Source organism: Seriola lalandi, unplaced genomic scaffold, assembly GCF_002814215.2.
Source record: "Seriola lalandi dorsalis isolate HSWRI2012SDOR001 ecotype SW California unplaced genomic scaffold, Sedor1 jcf7180002054835, whole genome shotgun sequence".
Lineage (NCBI taxonomy): Eukaryota > Metazoa > Chordata > Actinopteri > Carangiformes > Carangidae > Seriola > Seriola lalandi.
Genome location: NW_019525388.1, coordinates 719,098 through 734,003, shown reverse-complemented (window position 1 = coordinate 734,003; position 14,906 = coordinate 719,098). Strand labels below are relative to the sequence as shown.

Below are 14,906 nucleotides of genomic sequence, written 5' to 3'. Positions count from 1 at the left end.
TCTCTGAAACCAATTTACATTGTATTCATCATTTAAAATACATTAAACTATACTCTCTGAATTGGTTGTTGCACTGTAGACCTACCTCAAACTGAATGGACTCACAGTTCATGTCAGTACAGTTCACAGTACAGTTTTTAAACATCTCTCTAAGTGCAGTTTTCTTCGTCTTTCTTTGTTTAATTCGTAGCTCAGTTTCTAAACCACTAAACCAAACAGCAGCAGTTAAATATTTATATCCCTCCAAAGTATTAAACACACGAACGTAAATATATTTGTGTATCTAGACTTTGGCACGGGGGAATATTTCATACATATATTTGGTCAATATGTATAGTACGTCCCATCCATATTGTAATTCATATAAATAAATAATTTCAGTTTGTATGTGATCTTCAGTACAGATATTTTATGAGGTCCCATCTTACACAAGAACAGTTCATCTCTTATTCACGTTTTTTCCCCACAACCATTAGTGGATGTTCATCCTGACTGAGGAAATGCTCGGCTTGATGAGTAGCTCAACGCTATTGCACATTTCACACGCACACAAACAATATCAACACATTAATATTTTACACTTTAGAAACAGATACTTTACTGTAACTCTTCATCCAAGAAAACACTATGTTGACAGTTTGAACATTAGCACGGACGATGGAAAGTTCAGCTTGCTCATGGATTGTGTCTTAGATAATGAGTAGACTTTGAAAGCTCTTAAAACAATACTGTCCCCTGTTGGTGGTGTCTGCTGAACTGAATGATCTTAACATAAGATAACACAAAGACTGGACTTGAAAAAAGAAGCAAGAAAGCTTTTTCTTTAAACTCTCTTCTTTAATATTAAATACATTACTCTCTATAAACATAACATTTATCCACATATAAAAGCATGTATCGCTATTTACACTCAACCCTCAAAAAGAGCCTTATCATACAAACAAACAATATCCTGTAACTATTCAAAAACATCCCTTTCTGTCCTCAGATCTTAGCAGTGATTGTCGCAGCGTTTCCCTCACATGTATTCAGCTGCAAGCCAAACCCAGCAGCCGAAGGACTGATACCCTCACCAGAAACGTCAATACATGGGAAATGCATCATTTAGCCTTATTGCTAAGCTCATCCAAGTATTAACACTTGCAACTGCACAAATGCACATATCATCATTTTGTTGAATACAGGCATTCTTTAACTGCAACACCTATTGGAATTGGTTGTGACCTGTGCACCAAACCTGCCACATCTACACAGATTTACAAGAAAGATTTGATTATCTCTGGATTTTGGTTTAAAAAGCAATAAGCAATGAACTGACATTCAATATTCCTGAAATAAACTGTATTACAGAAGTGCACATGGACCTCGCCCTTTTCAGTGTAAAGTAAATTATTGTGTGAGATATGAAATGTCTGCGCACCATGCACCTAAACCACAACTCTTTAACTCAAGGCTTCATGTCTGACTACAATGAGCTAGAAAACCACAAATAGCTTAGCTGCTGTTTAAGAACCTTCATTTTCCTTCAGAACATGAGACTCGTCTAATGACAAAGATTTCAAGTACGATTGAAGCCACCAAAATCATTCATTCCTCCACCTTAGTTTTCCTCTTGGAAGTTCTGGGTTTGGCATTGTCTGACTCTGCAGGTTCTGGGGAGCCTGGAGGATCACTGGGTGGGCTGGGGGCTTTGTCCACATCAGGTTCTGGCTCAAGGGGCATGGAGGGTCCTTTGGAAACTCCTGAAAATATGAGCATAAGAGTCGATGCCATTATTTTTTCACCAAAGGTTGTTTAGAAAAGTTTTTCATTTCCAATGATCTACACGGGTCGAATTCAAGCATGCACAATCTTGAGCTGACCACAGTGAACTCACAAGTCACAGTTCACCTTTAAACCCCACAGAGGCAAACAGAGGCCAATAGAAACACTGATACACCATGTTTACTTATTACCCTCACTGAAACCATGACACCACATAATGTTTTGAGGCTGAGTGCAGGGAAACTTTTTAGCCTGATGTGACTGTACAGAACAATGTCTTTTTTAAAAACACTCTAATTAACCTTTATTTAACCAGAAACTCTCTAGAGATACATTATTTCTTTTACAAGACAGACCTGGCCTAACCTGGTGAGATAGGTGTCACGTCACGTTTTCCAGTTGTGAAATCCCACAGTTTAGATTGGCTTGTTTAAATGGTTCAATTTCATCGCTTTAAAGAGTTGGTGAAGCATTAAGGACAACACTTCTTTAGCGTTTATTTGCCCTTTGACCCTTGTTTTTTTTTTTATTATAGCCCTCTCTGTAACACACATGGATGAAATGTACAAGGCTACTGAATGTCTGTAAAACAAACATGCCAATACAAACATAACTTACCTTTTGGAACTTACCATTTACATTGTTTTCATTTGGACAAGTAACTTTCTTAATATCAATTAACTTTTGCAAATGGTTTTAAACCCACATTGCACTCTTTCACCCTCAAATCCCAACTAAGTTACAGAGTTAAGTTGTTTTCCATGTACAGTGTCTGAATGGCATCGTAACTACCAAGAAACCCAAGTCACTGCCTGTCATAGCTGAATCCTTGTCTCCAGCAAAATTAATTTACAGACTCGTTATTAGAGCGTAGCAATAGGAATATTGACACAGCAAATACATACAACCTCTACTTTAAATAGTCAGTCTCTCTAACAAGTGACTTGGTGGGTACTTATCCTTAAATTAACTGGCTGTAAAACATATATACACACTATATTTGGTTGAGTGTTAGAAAGCAGAAGATTGTCTGAGCTGTGTAATTACTGGACGTAAAACATCAGTCACTGAACATAGATGCATGGTTCTGGCATTATTTGTTAGCAGCTAAACAAAAGGGGTAGAAATCACAGCCAACAGGCTCTTGTGAAGAACACCACTCCTTTCCACTTACTTGTGAGAGCTGCAAGATACTACAATCAATTCAGAGAAGCCCTGAATTTATCATGTGTGATTTTTCTACACTACTGATTTTCTTTTGTTGCCAATAATATATACTGGCTAGAGGTTAGCTTCCTTTTTTTTCATAGATTACATTTGGCCTCAGCCCATATATTCAATCTGGTACAGTAGTTCAGCTTGTGAATAGCAAGGGATATTTTTAAGTTCCCATTTTAAATGAACAATTGGGCTTTGGTTTAATGGAGAGAGGTGGAGGCTGTGAAATTTGTCATCATCTGCACTGCCAGTGTAATACTGGACTTCTCTGAGGGATTTTTGTTCAACCTCATTTTGAGTCTGTACTCAGGACAAACTTCAGAGAGATATTTGCCCTGGATTTCAGGTTTTACACACAAACATCACACCAGAAGCTCCACTTAAGGCCTGAACGATATGCAAAAAAAAAAAAAAAAAAATCATATGTGATTTTTTTGGCAGATATTGTAACTGTGATATAGAGTCATAGATATAGATTGCCATTGACAACTGGAGAATATCATTTGAAGGCCTGGGGATCTCTGTAGCACCACAATGCTTCATTTGTGGTCTGTTGTGACACATTTTACCACATTTAAAATGGCAGCTCCTGTGATTTGGATATTGGACTCAGCCATGTTGTGATTCTGATAATATTTAATTAAACTTAATTTGATTCATTGTTCAGCCCTACTTCACTTTGTATAAACCATACTGGCCGTTTGTACCTGCTGGTAACTGGATGTTCTTGTTGTAGCTTGCAGCAGAAGACATGGCCTGACCCAGGGCTTGGTTAGTACCGAGGGGAGCACCAGGGGTTTTGGTAGCTGCTGCTGAGTTTGGTTTTGATTTGGAGTCCTTGCCTGGTTTAGTCCACACCAGACTCTCTGCCACCTGCAGAGCACCTCCCATCTTCTGAGCCATGTCCACCAGCTGTTAGGGAATGAAAAGCAATGCATGACAACAAGTAATAACTTCAACAACTGATTCTGACACATTGAAAACAACAGGAACTACAGTACCTCAATATCAAATTCAAAGTTGCTACTGCTGTCTCGAAGCTGGTTGACTTTCCTCTCCATCTCCTGATACTGATCCAGAGCTCCCTTCTTATCACCATGATTATAGAGGAAGATTGCAAAGTTCAGGTTAACCAAAGGGTTGGATCTGTAGGAAATAGATCACCAAGGAAGAAAAAAAAGATTCAATAATCTGATACATTTTCAAATTCAGCTTTATTGAACAGTCAAGGAAAGAATATAAGACAGACTCACTCATCCAGAGTCACAGCTTGTTCATACGCTCTGGTGGCATTCTCCACATCCTCCAAGTTGGTCAGAGCCACTGATAATCATAAATATCAGACAGTTATAGACTGTTACTGAATCATTGTTGATTGCTATCACCAGCAACAACTTCAGCAGCATGTTCAGTTTGATGAAAATGTAGCCCACCGGTCCACTACATTTTGTATCCTTTGTAAAGTCTAAATTAATGCACAACAGTAAGTATAAAAATCAAACAGCTGCCATTATTTGCAAAGAGTGTCTTATCAAAGGCAGAATTAAATCACAAATTATTTCTTTGTCTCTTTGACACAGTACCTGCCAGCAACATATAGAGTTCCCCCATCCGTGGGTTCAGGTTGATGGCTGCACTGAGGAAGTGGAAGGCTGAAGCGTACTGCTGCATTGTCAGGTGTACCAGACCCAGGTTGTACAACACTTTCCAGTCAAAAGGAGACAGGTAGTGGGCCCGCTTCAGGCAGCTGATGGCCTGAAGGAAAAAAGAAGTTGCAAGAGAGAAAACAAAAGTATCTTAATAATATATGAAGAACGATCTAAGATACAACAGATTCTGTACAATGGTGGATTTAAAATACTGCAGGAGAAAATATAACAAATTAAGTGAATATACCAGTTAATATATTTATAAATATGATCTTATCTGTCTGGCTCTAAAATTAGTCTAATCTGTTCTATAGTGGATGCAGTCACTTAAGGGAAACTGATCTGCTAGTTGATGGGAGCTTCTGACTTATCAGATACTGTATAGTATACATGAAACCTGCTCATAACACTGTAGGATGAGCTGTGTGTGCTATATGACTATTGAGGAAAGATGAAAGACTCAGTCCATGGTTTGTGTACAAACTATACTGAGCAGCACTGATCTGGTTGTTTCACTTTGGCAGTTTGAAGTTAGATTTCCCTCTGGTTGTTTTGACTGAATACTGGTTATTATTTTTAGAATGGGAAACTATTGTTATGACTGATATTTTCTGATATATTTCAAATATCTAACATTTTCTTGTGTTATGAGCACCACCTTCACTAAGTCCTTCATTAAGAAAACCCCGAAACAACATTACTCACAGCTACATATTTCTTTTTCCCAAAGAAGCACATGCCGATGTTGTTCCAGAGAGGGGGGCTCTCGGGAACAGCACATGCTGCCACTCGGTACTTATTCATGGCCACATCAAAGTCACCATGGGTCTGCATCATGCTGCCTGCAGCCAGGATGGCCTGAGAATAAAAACAATGATTAGAGAGACATTAGAGGAAGATGCACTCTTTGAAACAGCACATGATGAAAGACAGACCTGACAGTGATTGACCTTATATTTGACTGTGCTGCTTTATAAGAAGTCCTATGAACTGTCCTCAGGTAATTTGGTAGCAAACTAAGTTTATACCGGAGCATAATGCTTGTTCAAGTATCCACATACCTTATAATTGTTGGGGTCAAAAGTGAGGGCATTTCCAAGGTGCTCAAATGCTTTTTGGTATTTCCCAAGCTGAGAAAAAATGAACACAGAAAATTATACTCCTTTTTTTTTTTAGATTTTTCAGACACCTATATATGTCACTTTTATCCTGCAGCACTTGTTGCTTGTGTACACACAATTTTACAGAAAAGATAATTAAAAAAAATCCTACCTACCTGTAAAAACAGCAGGCCAAGAGTTGTCAGGAGTTCGGTATTCTCTGGGGAGTATCTGAGTTGAGAACAAGACAATCCTAATGAAAAATGTCACTTTATCTATTTATATATTATATATAATGCCTGTGCTTATTCTTGAGCAAACATAGTTGATATTCAAGGAATCTGCTGATTATTCAATCAGACTTTGATTCAGCATAATTGTGGAGTATTAATTATGACCTATGGGGGGTGTGGGGGTGCAATGTGGCTCAAAGAAAAAATGTTAGAGAAGAGACAGATCAGCATTAAAATAAGATTCTCAGTGGTATGTCTCATTAAAAGCAACACCAGTATTGGGGCACTTGATTAATTCATTTATCCCCAACAGGAGGTAGCCATAATGAGCTCTATTATAGACACTGATGTCATTTCCTTATTTACGCCATGGCCTAATGTTTAAATATTCAACATGTGAATAGAAGTGGAAATGAAAAGAATTTATACCGAAGTGAAAACGACCCCAGGTTAAAATGTGGCAAGGCTGGAGCTTGGTGCGAGATTGAAGGAGGCCCACTTACTGAAATGAGCTAAAAAGACTGAAAATCATCAGATAAATCAAGAGGAAGCAACAAATCTCATCTGAAACCGCATGTTTTATGGCAGTCCCTTTAAGTATCTTCACAGAGCGGCATCATGAAGACAACTGTCATGCTGAGGCTGTTAACAGTTATCAATAAAACATTCCCTTATTATTTGGATTTGATGAAAAACTTTGCTGTGGTAAATAATTCCTGAGCTTGAAACTTAAATAGTTACGATGGATTACTGTATATCAATGTCTACTATATTTAAAAATACTCTATATACAGAACCTACACTGACTGGTTATTCATTAAGTATTAATTTCACACATTCCTCTTTAAATGTCTCAGTGCTTTTTCACATTTTACTTACTCCACTGCTCTCTTATACACTTCTATGGCCTTGTCAGTTTCTCCAGCCAGTAGATGAACTTTCCCAAGCATCATGAACGTCTTGTCATGTTTATTTATCAGGAGAGCTATGTTTAGATGCTCTTCAGCCTGACAGAGACAGAAGATCAAAATAATCAAATCAATGTTTAATGAGAACAATTTGTACTGTATAGTGTTGGTAAAATCCACATACTCACATTTTTGAAGTCTTTGATGAAGAAATAGCACACACCCAGATTATGACTGATCTCCTGGGGTGAGAAAATGCCAAATTTTACATGGAGTGTTGCTGCATGCCTAACTGAACAAGGCAGAGCTAAATTTAATTTCCAAAACTAAAAGTTATTTAAGACAACAGCTCTCTGGAATACAAATTCTACAGTGTTACTGTCAGCAATATTAGAAGGGACAGTTTAAATTTCCAAAACATGCTGGTGTGAGTGATTAATGGCCCTGCCTGGCCAGTTTAATGCAATTTTATAGGCTTTATAGTAAAACCGCCCTGGATCAGTTTGGAAATGCAACCATGAAGTTGTTCTTGATAAATTGTTGCATGAGTGAGACAAATTGGTTCAGTCTAGGTATTTCCGTCTAAATATTGTGATTTGTTGAGAGAACTTTGTGTTCAGAGTGAAATACGCCCGGCCCACTGAACACTTTCCCTTACAAACTTTGAGACAAAGCAGAAAGTGTTTCTTTTCTTTTACCCAGTCTTTCTCATTGAGCCTTGCAGCTTCATGGTAGAATTCAATGGCTGCTTTGTGCTTTCCCAGGAGAAATCTGCAGAATGAATAAACAACAATAATCCATATGAGATATTAACCCATCTTAATGCTCATGCTCATGTTGAATAGCTATTAATAAAATCTAGCAACAGAGGAATACTGTCACTTGGGGTGGATTAATTTTTCCCTACAGTTAAAAAAAAAAGTTCTTGCCGTAACTTCTTTGTCTGTTATCACTGTATATTTCTCTTTTAAGTCTGTCTTGTTAACTAATGGAGACGGGTTGATGCACCCTAGGACTTGAGGGCAGTAGACTCACAGGGATCTGGCCACTTGCTTGAGATTGTCAGCACTGCTGGGATTAAGGATGGCACAGCTCTGAAACAGCTCCAGGGACTGCTGGATCTTGCCCTCAAGACGCAAGATTAGTGCTGCAGGAGGAAATTAAAAAACAAAAAGAGAGGATCTTAATCTAAATGAGGAAGTAAAAAAAAAAAAAACACATTAAAAAATCAAAGGCACAGCATGGGGTCCAAAGAGCAGATTTGGGGGAACTAAATGATGTATTGAGGAGCTTGGGTGTCGACAACGACACAGGCTTCATTTGATGTAGCTGTTAATTAAGATCATACATGTTTGATGTGTGAGACGGGAGGCTTACTATAAAAATTATGGCTCACCTTGAACATATATGGCATATTCACACATTCCGTTAGTCTCCTGCAGTTGTTCTTTGATGATCGCCTACATGGACATAGAAAGGGAGAGAATTTCTACAACTGAGGTATGTTATTGCAACATATATGATAGGGACATGTCTGGAATTAATGGCTAATATGCTTGAACACTTCAGGCTGTGCTGAATACAAACTCCAGTGTGATTCCTCTAAGACCAAGTGAGCATGAGTATTTCAGTACAAAACCTTAAGTACAGGCATCTGTTCAGAGATTTTATTAAGTACCTGCTGGTTTCATGTAGGAATATACAGGTCAATGCAGTGAATTAGGCCACAATAAAGTACAGTGTTAAACAGAATCTTGTACATGCCAGGCTTCCATTATCCTCATTATGTTTAAAAGGTCAATTAGACCAACACTGTGCATAGACGCAGGCCAGTGACTGACTAAATCATAGGGAGAATGGAAGGATAAAGGTGCTTTACCTTACAGGTATCATAGTCTTTGCGGATATAATGCTGGTGGATTAGCCAGTTTCTCCTCTCCACAATGGGAAGCTCTGGAGCTGAGAGGAAGAACATAATAAGATGAGAAGACTATAATTTCAAAAATCTAGGAAACTTTTAAGCTCATTACCCTTTACTGTTCAGATGATGTCTTATTCGGTTGATAAGTGAATGATTAATCCTGAAAGTGCCCTCCTTTTCCAGTCATTAGTAAGTCTCTGATCTGACAGTTAACACTGATGTAACACTTCAACCTAAATCCACAGGCTAAATTTAAGTCAATTCACCAGACACATTGTAAATCTCAGCTTGTTAGCAAGTTTTGGCTTACAAGCAGACAGCTCAGACTATTAAGAGTTATGTCTATTTGGAGTATTTTTAATTTATACAGTCTTTCTTTTTAAATTGACAGCTGAATAAATAATCCTGAAAGAACCCTCCCTCTGCAGTCACTAGCAAGTCTTTGATCTGACAGTTAACATAGATGTTAACACTTCAACCAAAAACCCCAGGCTAAACTATAATCAATTCACCAGCCACGCTGTAAATGTCACCTTGTAAGCAAGTTTTTCGTTACAAACACAGCTTTTTTTCTGTCTCTCTTTTAATGTCTCGGCAGACTGAGATATTCTTCCCGTTGCCAGGGCAACAATGTCTCTCGCAAGCCAGGTGCTTGTGACAGAACAGAGAGGGTGTAGAGACAGACTGAAAGAGGAAGGCTGTAGGAATGAACGGCACAATGCAAAGCCAGCTTTAGAAAAGGGTTAGGTAACCTCAAGAACCAAACCACAATGCTCCAAGTCTTCTTCCCAGTGGAGTACATTTCATCTCACAAGGAAGCAAACGTAATTCCAATTCGAGTGAGTTTGATTCTGGTAATCCTGTTATCTTGCACCTACTACCTTCCTCCGAGGCTAAAAATAGGATTCAATGCAATACGAAATGAAGTGCTGGGCTTTGAGTCTGCCACTGACATTGGGGGATATCATTAATGAACTGCCTGTGTAAAAATACAGTGTGAATTACACTAAAGCTCCCTTCTGTTTTTATCTGTCAGCGCTTCAAGCAGTGCTCTGTTGATTTGCTGCCTGAACTGGAGCCGCTTCCAACTACTTCACAGAAATCCTCTCCATCGCTGAGTGCGAGACTACATGGCCTTCACACGTTTGCTTCGTCAAGATTCGGAACGGCCCTATTTGTAGCGACCTAATCCGCTTTTTTCCTGCTGAGACAGCAATAATATTCTTGTCTCTGGGTTTCAGCTGTGGCCCTGTGGTGCTCCAGTGTCCACATACAAAAAGCCGGGCAGATTTGGAGAGAAGAGAGATGGGATACATGTGCGACATGTATTCCTGCAACTACCGTATGAAAGAAGGGTAGAAAAGGAGCAAAGAAGAAGAGCGCAGCATGAGGTCTCCTAAATATAGTCCCGTAAAAAACTTCATCCCAAACATGGAGGAATTTTCTCATTGTTATATTTGATCTGGCTAATGCTAAGACAGATTTGCCCTCCATGTGCTTCAACCATCTGTTAAAAGGGGATAAGAGCGGGGAAGAGGCATGCTGAGATCAAAAGACACATGGGGAGAATGTAATGAAAAATATGATGAAAATTATTTCGGAAATTTTACCGCAAGAAACTTCAAACGCTCTGGGTCTTGTCAAGTTATCTAGTCTTATATTCAGCCGCAAACATTTATTCTTCTTAGGAATTTGACCGAAATGAGCGTCGATATCTTGAAAAAGACGGAATAAGGCTGATCACTGCACTAGTGTCAAGAAATTGACTCTTGATTCCATAAAAATGAAACATGCTGTACAGGAAACCGGTGAAATGACTTTATGCCAAATCTGCCGTTTTTTGAATTTTTATTTAATTTTTTTTGCTGGTTAAAAAAATATTTTTTCAGACTTTCTGGTGGGCATGCTCATATTTCTGCAACATCACCTGGGTGTTAACTGAATGTAGTAGAATGTCATAACTGCATTATACAAAACTTAATAAAAAAATATAATGTATTCATTGTGCATAGCATAGTAATTTTGTGTGTGCAATACATAACCCTAATTACATTTAATGATGTAAACACAGATGGAGTATGAACTTAGTCGCTTATGAAGACAAACTGTGGTTTATGGCTTTTTATTTGATTATTGCAGATTGTTAGATTTTTGAGTAACAAGATGGTTCACTTCTTGCTCAAATTTATGTGAATTTGGACCAAATTTCAACATTCATTCATTCGAAACTTGATACAAACAGTAAACCAATTACTTCAATCATTAATGTTTTATGCTTAGAGTATACCTTTTATATCACTAATTATTTTTATACATACCCCATATTGGTAAGACATGATGAAATCACAATTCACTAAGAAGAAGCCATGAAGTTCATGCACCTGACTGCCATTATATTTTTTAACTCAGAAGTTGCTTTTAAAGATTGTGTTAATAAATTTCATAATTTACTTTCTTTAGTTACTGAAAGTTCCAGTTTTTTTCTTTCAAGTCTGTACCCATGTATGTGTGTGGCATATGTTTTTCAGCTTTATATTTCCTTATCATACTTGCCTACTCTTTATACTGCATTCTATTGTATGGTTATTCCAAATATTGTACTCTTAATGGTTATTTGCTTTACTAATATTGGCGTATTAGAGTCATAAGCAGAATTAAAATTCATAGTCTCACTGTTTTTGACTAAGTTATGGAGCTTTTAGTGCTTCACGTATACAGTTCTGTACACTTACATTACATTAAGCAATACAAATGGAATTTTACTTCTCTTTTTATTACTTAATTACTCATCTTACCTTACATTAATGTACTTAGCATTTCAATTTGCTTTATCTCTTCAAATTAAACTAAGTACAACACAGTAAGGGCTTACATGCCATGTGAAGGATCACTGCATGGAAATACAATACCATACCGTGACATGTACTTAATTGCTCCTATAGGACTTGCATTCTCAGCAGTGGTGATGGTAATTACAAAACATTGTAAAACAAATCAAAAACAAAAAAGCTTAATCCAAGAGCAACAGTATTAACTGGCAAACGGGACATATATTATTATGACAAAATATCCTCAATGATCAACAAACATTTTCCACACAGAGGAATGTGTGCAACAATGCTCAGCAGTATACTGTATACACAGTTCCTTCCTTTTAGGGACAGTAGAGAGAAGAGTAAGGGTGACCTCTGCAGGACGCTTCGATCCAAACTCGCTCTATCAATATCCTTTACCAGTTACACACAAATCGTCAGAAATTAATAAAAAAATGATGTGTGTCATAAAAGGAATTGTGTTGCTTGAAAACCATTTTGTAAGAAGACTTGCGAGTGTCAACTCTTGTTGTACCTTTTGGTGCCCGGCGTTTCTTGGCTTCAGTAGAAACTGGGAGCTGAAATATATCAAATAAAGTACAAACAAATAAATGATTAATAGCATACAGGATCCCTATGTTATACAGCAAAACACACTGGACACCATCTATAGATGTTTCCCGAGGAGTACCCCATGAGCAGCCCAACCAAAATATATTTGCCTTAACAAAAAATTGTTTCTTGTATGGTTTCCTCCTGATCAAAGACACTGTGTGGAAATATAGGTCACTGCCTTTGCATGTTGTCCTGTATGTCTTGTGAGAATTTAAAGTGTACTGCGGGGCAATTCATATTAATTGTTTATGGTCCTTTCTAAACAAACAGTTAACTAAACTGCTCTGCACTCACTTACTGTACTTGTTTGAGCTTCCCACTGGTCAAAGAATCACTCCCTACCTACTGTTATGCACCCACATACATATGGGAAACACTCATTTATATGTGATACTATATTCACGTTTTAGTTTTAAATTTGAAGACTCCCAGCAAAATCACTCTATCCACTGTCTACAGGTAAGACGAATATTAAGTAGCCTACAGCAGCAGTCTGCACAAAATGCCATTTTTCAAAACTCATTCAGATCAATAAATATCAATGCTCTCCAGTTAAAGGCTTATTACAGGTGTAGGAGCTGATGCTGAATGCACAATCAGAGGGAACTTATTTGCACACTCCGATCTGGTTTTGGTGATGCTTTTCCTATTATTATAGATTTAGATTTCATTTAAATAGCCAAATTACACAATATAAGCAATTGATTGGTAAGTTGTCAGCAGAAAGGCTTACTCAGAGTTCCCCCTCTATTTGGCAAACCTGTACTGTCAAATGCAGTCCAGCAAAAACTCTTGAAGCTCTAGTTTGTAAATCAAAAGAAGATGACTTTTCGCTGACATATGTGTCAGAGACATGGTTCAAACTCTTTGAAAGAAGAAAAGCAAGAAAATTTACTAGTTCTGTGATATAGCTATCTTACGTGCAGGTAGACGCAGGCATGCACAAGCCCAGCGTTCGCTTTAAATAATTTTCCCATATTTGACTCACTTCTAGTGCAGTCACTGACGTTTTCTTTGGTCGGTGTATTAATATTCTCGACATTTCATCACTTCCTAAACGGTAGATCGTATCGGTACTACACAGCTGGGATTTGCAGTGAAGCCAAGGCAGTTACAATAGAGCTGGACTGTCAATAAATAATGTTACCTATCGTATTAAGAGTGGGTTAACGATGGTAAACAATGCCTTTTTGCACTGTAAGGTTACCTCTGCGCCACTGCTGCTTTCACTTTACTGTAGCTATAGCTGTTAGCTCTCGGGTTTTACTTTGCCCTTGGATGAGTGGGATTATAAACAGAGTACAAGTTACCGCTAGCTGTAGCTAATCAACTTAGCTCCGACTTAGAGTCGGTTAGCCAGGCAGCTAGCTAACGTACAAATAACGAGTGTTGTACGACGGTTGGACACAAACCTGGCATTACAGTTACTCACTTGCGTGTCACACTACCACTTCCTCCAGCTGCATCTTTACCGGTATATTTACACAAGCAAATGATAACTAGCTTTGGCTTTGCACTTACCACCGTGGTTGCCTCTTGGTCCGCCATCTTGGGATGAGCAACACTAGAAGCTGTTGCCATGGATACATCTGTGGAATGCGGAGGTTTAGCCGTCCAGCAGTGCCCAGTTAACATTAAAGTAGGCCAATTTTTAGTTTTCATTTTCAATGGAATTGCATTTTTTTCCCATAGTTTCTTCTTTTGACTGATAATATTATATTCAACATTAAACTCCTCACTCACTTCAAAGATGTAAACCTCAGAATCCAAAAGTATATATTATCATAGATTCGCCGCTTGCTACGTAGACTACCCTGTGTTTTTGTTTTTTTGCCTACATTTTGAAAAATTACGAATTTTTCGCCGAATTAGCTTTTAGCAGTTCCTGTTTGCATATGTATCATCGGATGTACTGACAACCACCAATCAATTACTCCGACGCACAGCAATAAATTACTCTGACACAGTAGAAAACTTGAAAAAGTTATGTTTGTAAGGAAATTTCTAGCTATAAGATTTCTAAGAGGGTTTATGGACATTTATTTGCGATGACGAATTCCGTCTGAATATTCAAATTTGATAGTTATGACTCCGATTTTCTACAATAACTACCATGCACCTGAGTGCACATGTCCCATTACTACACAGTATCTTAGCCTTATGTTTCTCCCCCATGCATCTCCTGCTAGTCTCCCACATCTCAGTTACAGTTTGAAAACCTCTGGAGTATATCTTAAAGAACATGCTATGGCAAAAAGTCTTCACTTAAGAAGAAAATCACATGGTATCAACACCTAGTATCAAGTCACAATTTCACACAGGATCATAGTATTTCAGACAGTCCATTTCCTGCTCCATATATTGTCTGCCATTTACATCAGAATATCTACAGATTTCCCCACCTTACATTCACACATCTGTACACCTCACAGCTGCACGTTCTATTCTCATTTCTACCTGGGGTGTTTCTTTATATGTGACTTCATAGTGATTATGGAGTCAATTGTTTTGTATCTGCACAGTGAATGAACTGATACAACAGAAAGAGATTTGAATAATGAAAAAGCGAATGCACTTGAGGATTTGATCACCAGAAATATGATCATCAGAAAAACTGTATAACTGACTCACAGTGAACATAACCTTGTTATGTTGCTACACTTCTGTACAGATGAATCAAGGGGC

General features: G+C 38.0%; 1 protein-coding gene across 2 annotated transcripts; it reads right to left on the bottom strand.

Annotated features, from left to right (window-relative positions):
- Positions 1–816: 816 nt before the first annotated feature.
- On the bottom strand, positions 817–13,856 carry bbs4 (Bardet-Biedl syndrome 4). 2 transcript variants are annotated; one of them, XM_023426681.2, is made up of 16 exons: positions 13,743–13,856; positions 12,142–12,184; positions 8,752–8,831; positions 8,269–8,332; positions 7,908–8,019; positions 7,571–7,643; positions 7,061–7,114; positions 6,844–6,971; positions 5,908–5,962; positions 5,693–5,761; positions 5,337–5,489; positions 4,566–4,737; positions 4,236–4,305; positions 3,984–4,128; positions 3,690–3,894; positions 817–1,742 (listed from the first exon to the last, which is right to left on the bottom strand). In XM_023426681.2, the coding sequence occupies exons 1-16, from the start codon at positions 13,854–13,856 to the stop codon at positions 1,588–1,590; spliced, it is 1,692 nt and encodes a 563-aa protein (XP_023282449.2). In that variant the 3' UTR covers positions 817–1,587. The 2 variants fall into 2 exon arrangements, with proteins under 2 accessions (XP_023282449.2, XP_087035538.1); XM_087179412.1 differs by having other exon boundaries at positions 12,117–12,184; positions 13,743–13,838.
- Between the last annotated feature and the right edge of the window lie 1,050 nt (positions 13,857–14,906).

Bases quoted from the DNA above. Each gene is read 5' to 3' on its own strand.
- bbs4 (XM_023426681.2), bottom strand. From the start codon at position 13,856: ATGTTAACTGGGCACTGCTGGACGGCTAAACCTCCGCATTCCACAGAT. The intron at 6,972-7,060 runs GTGAGTATGTGG...TGTCTCTGTCAG, and splicing joins TCATCAAAGACTTCAAAAAT to GCTGAAGAGCATCTAAACAT. The intron at 1,743-3,689 runs GTACAAACGGCC...TCATATTTTCAG, and splicing joins GAACATCCAGTTACCAGCAG to GAGTTTCCAAAGGACCCTCC.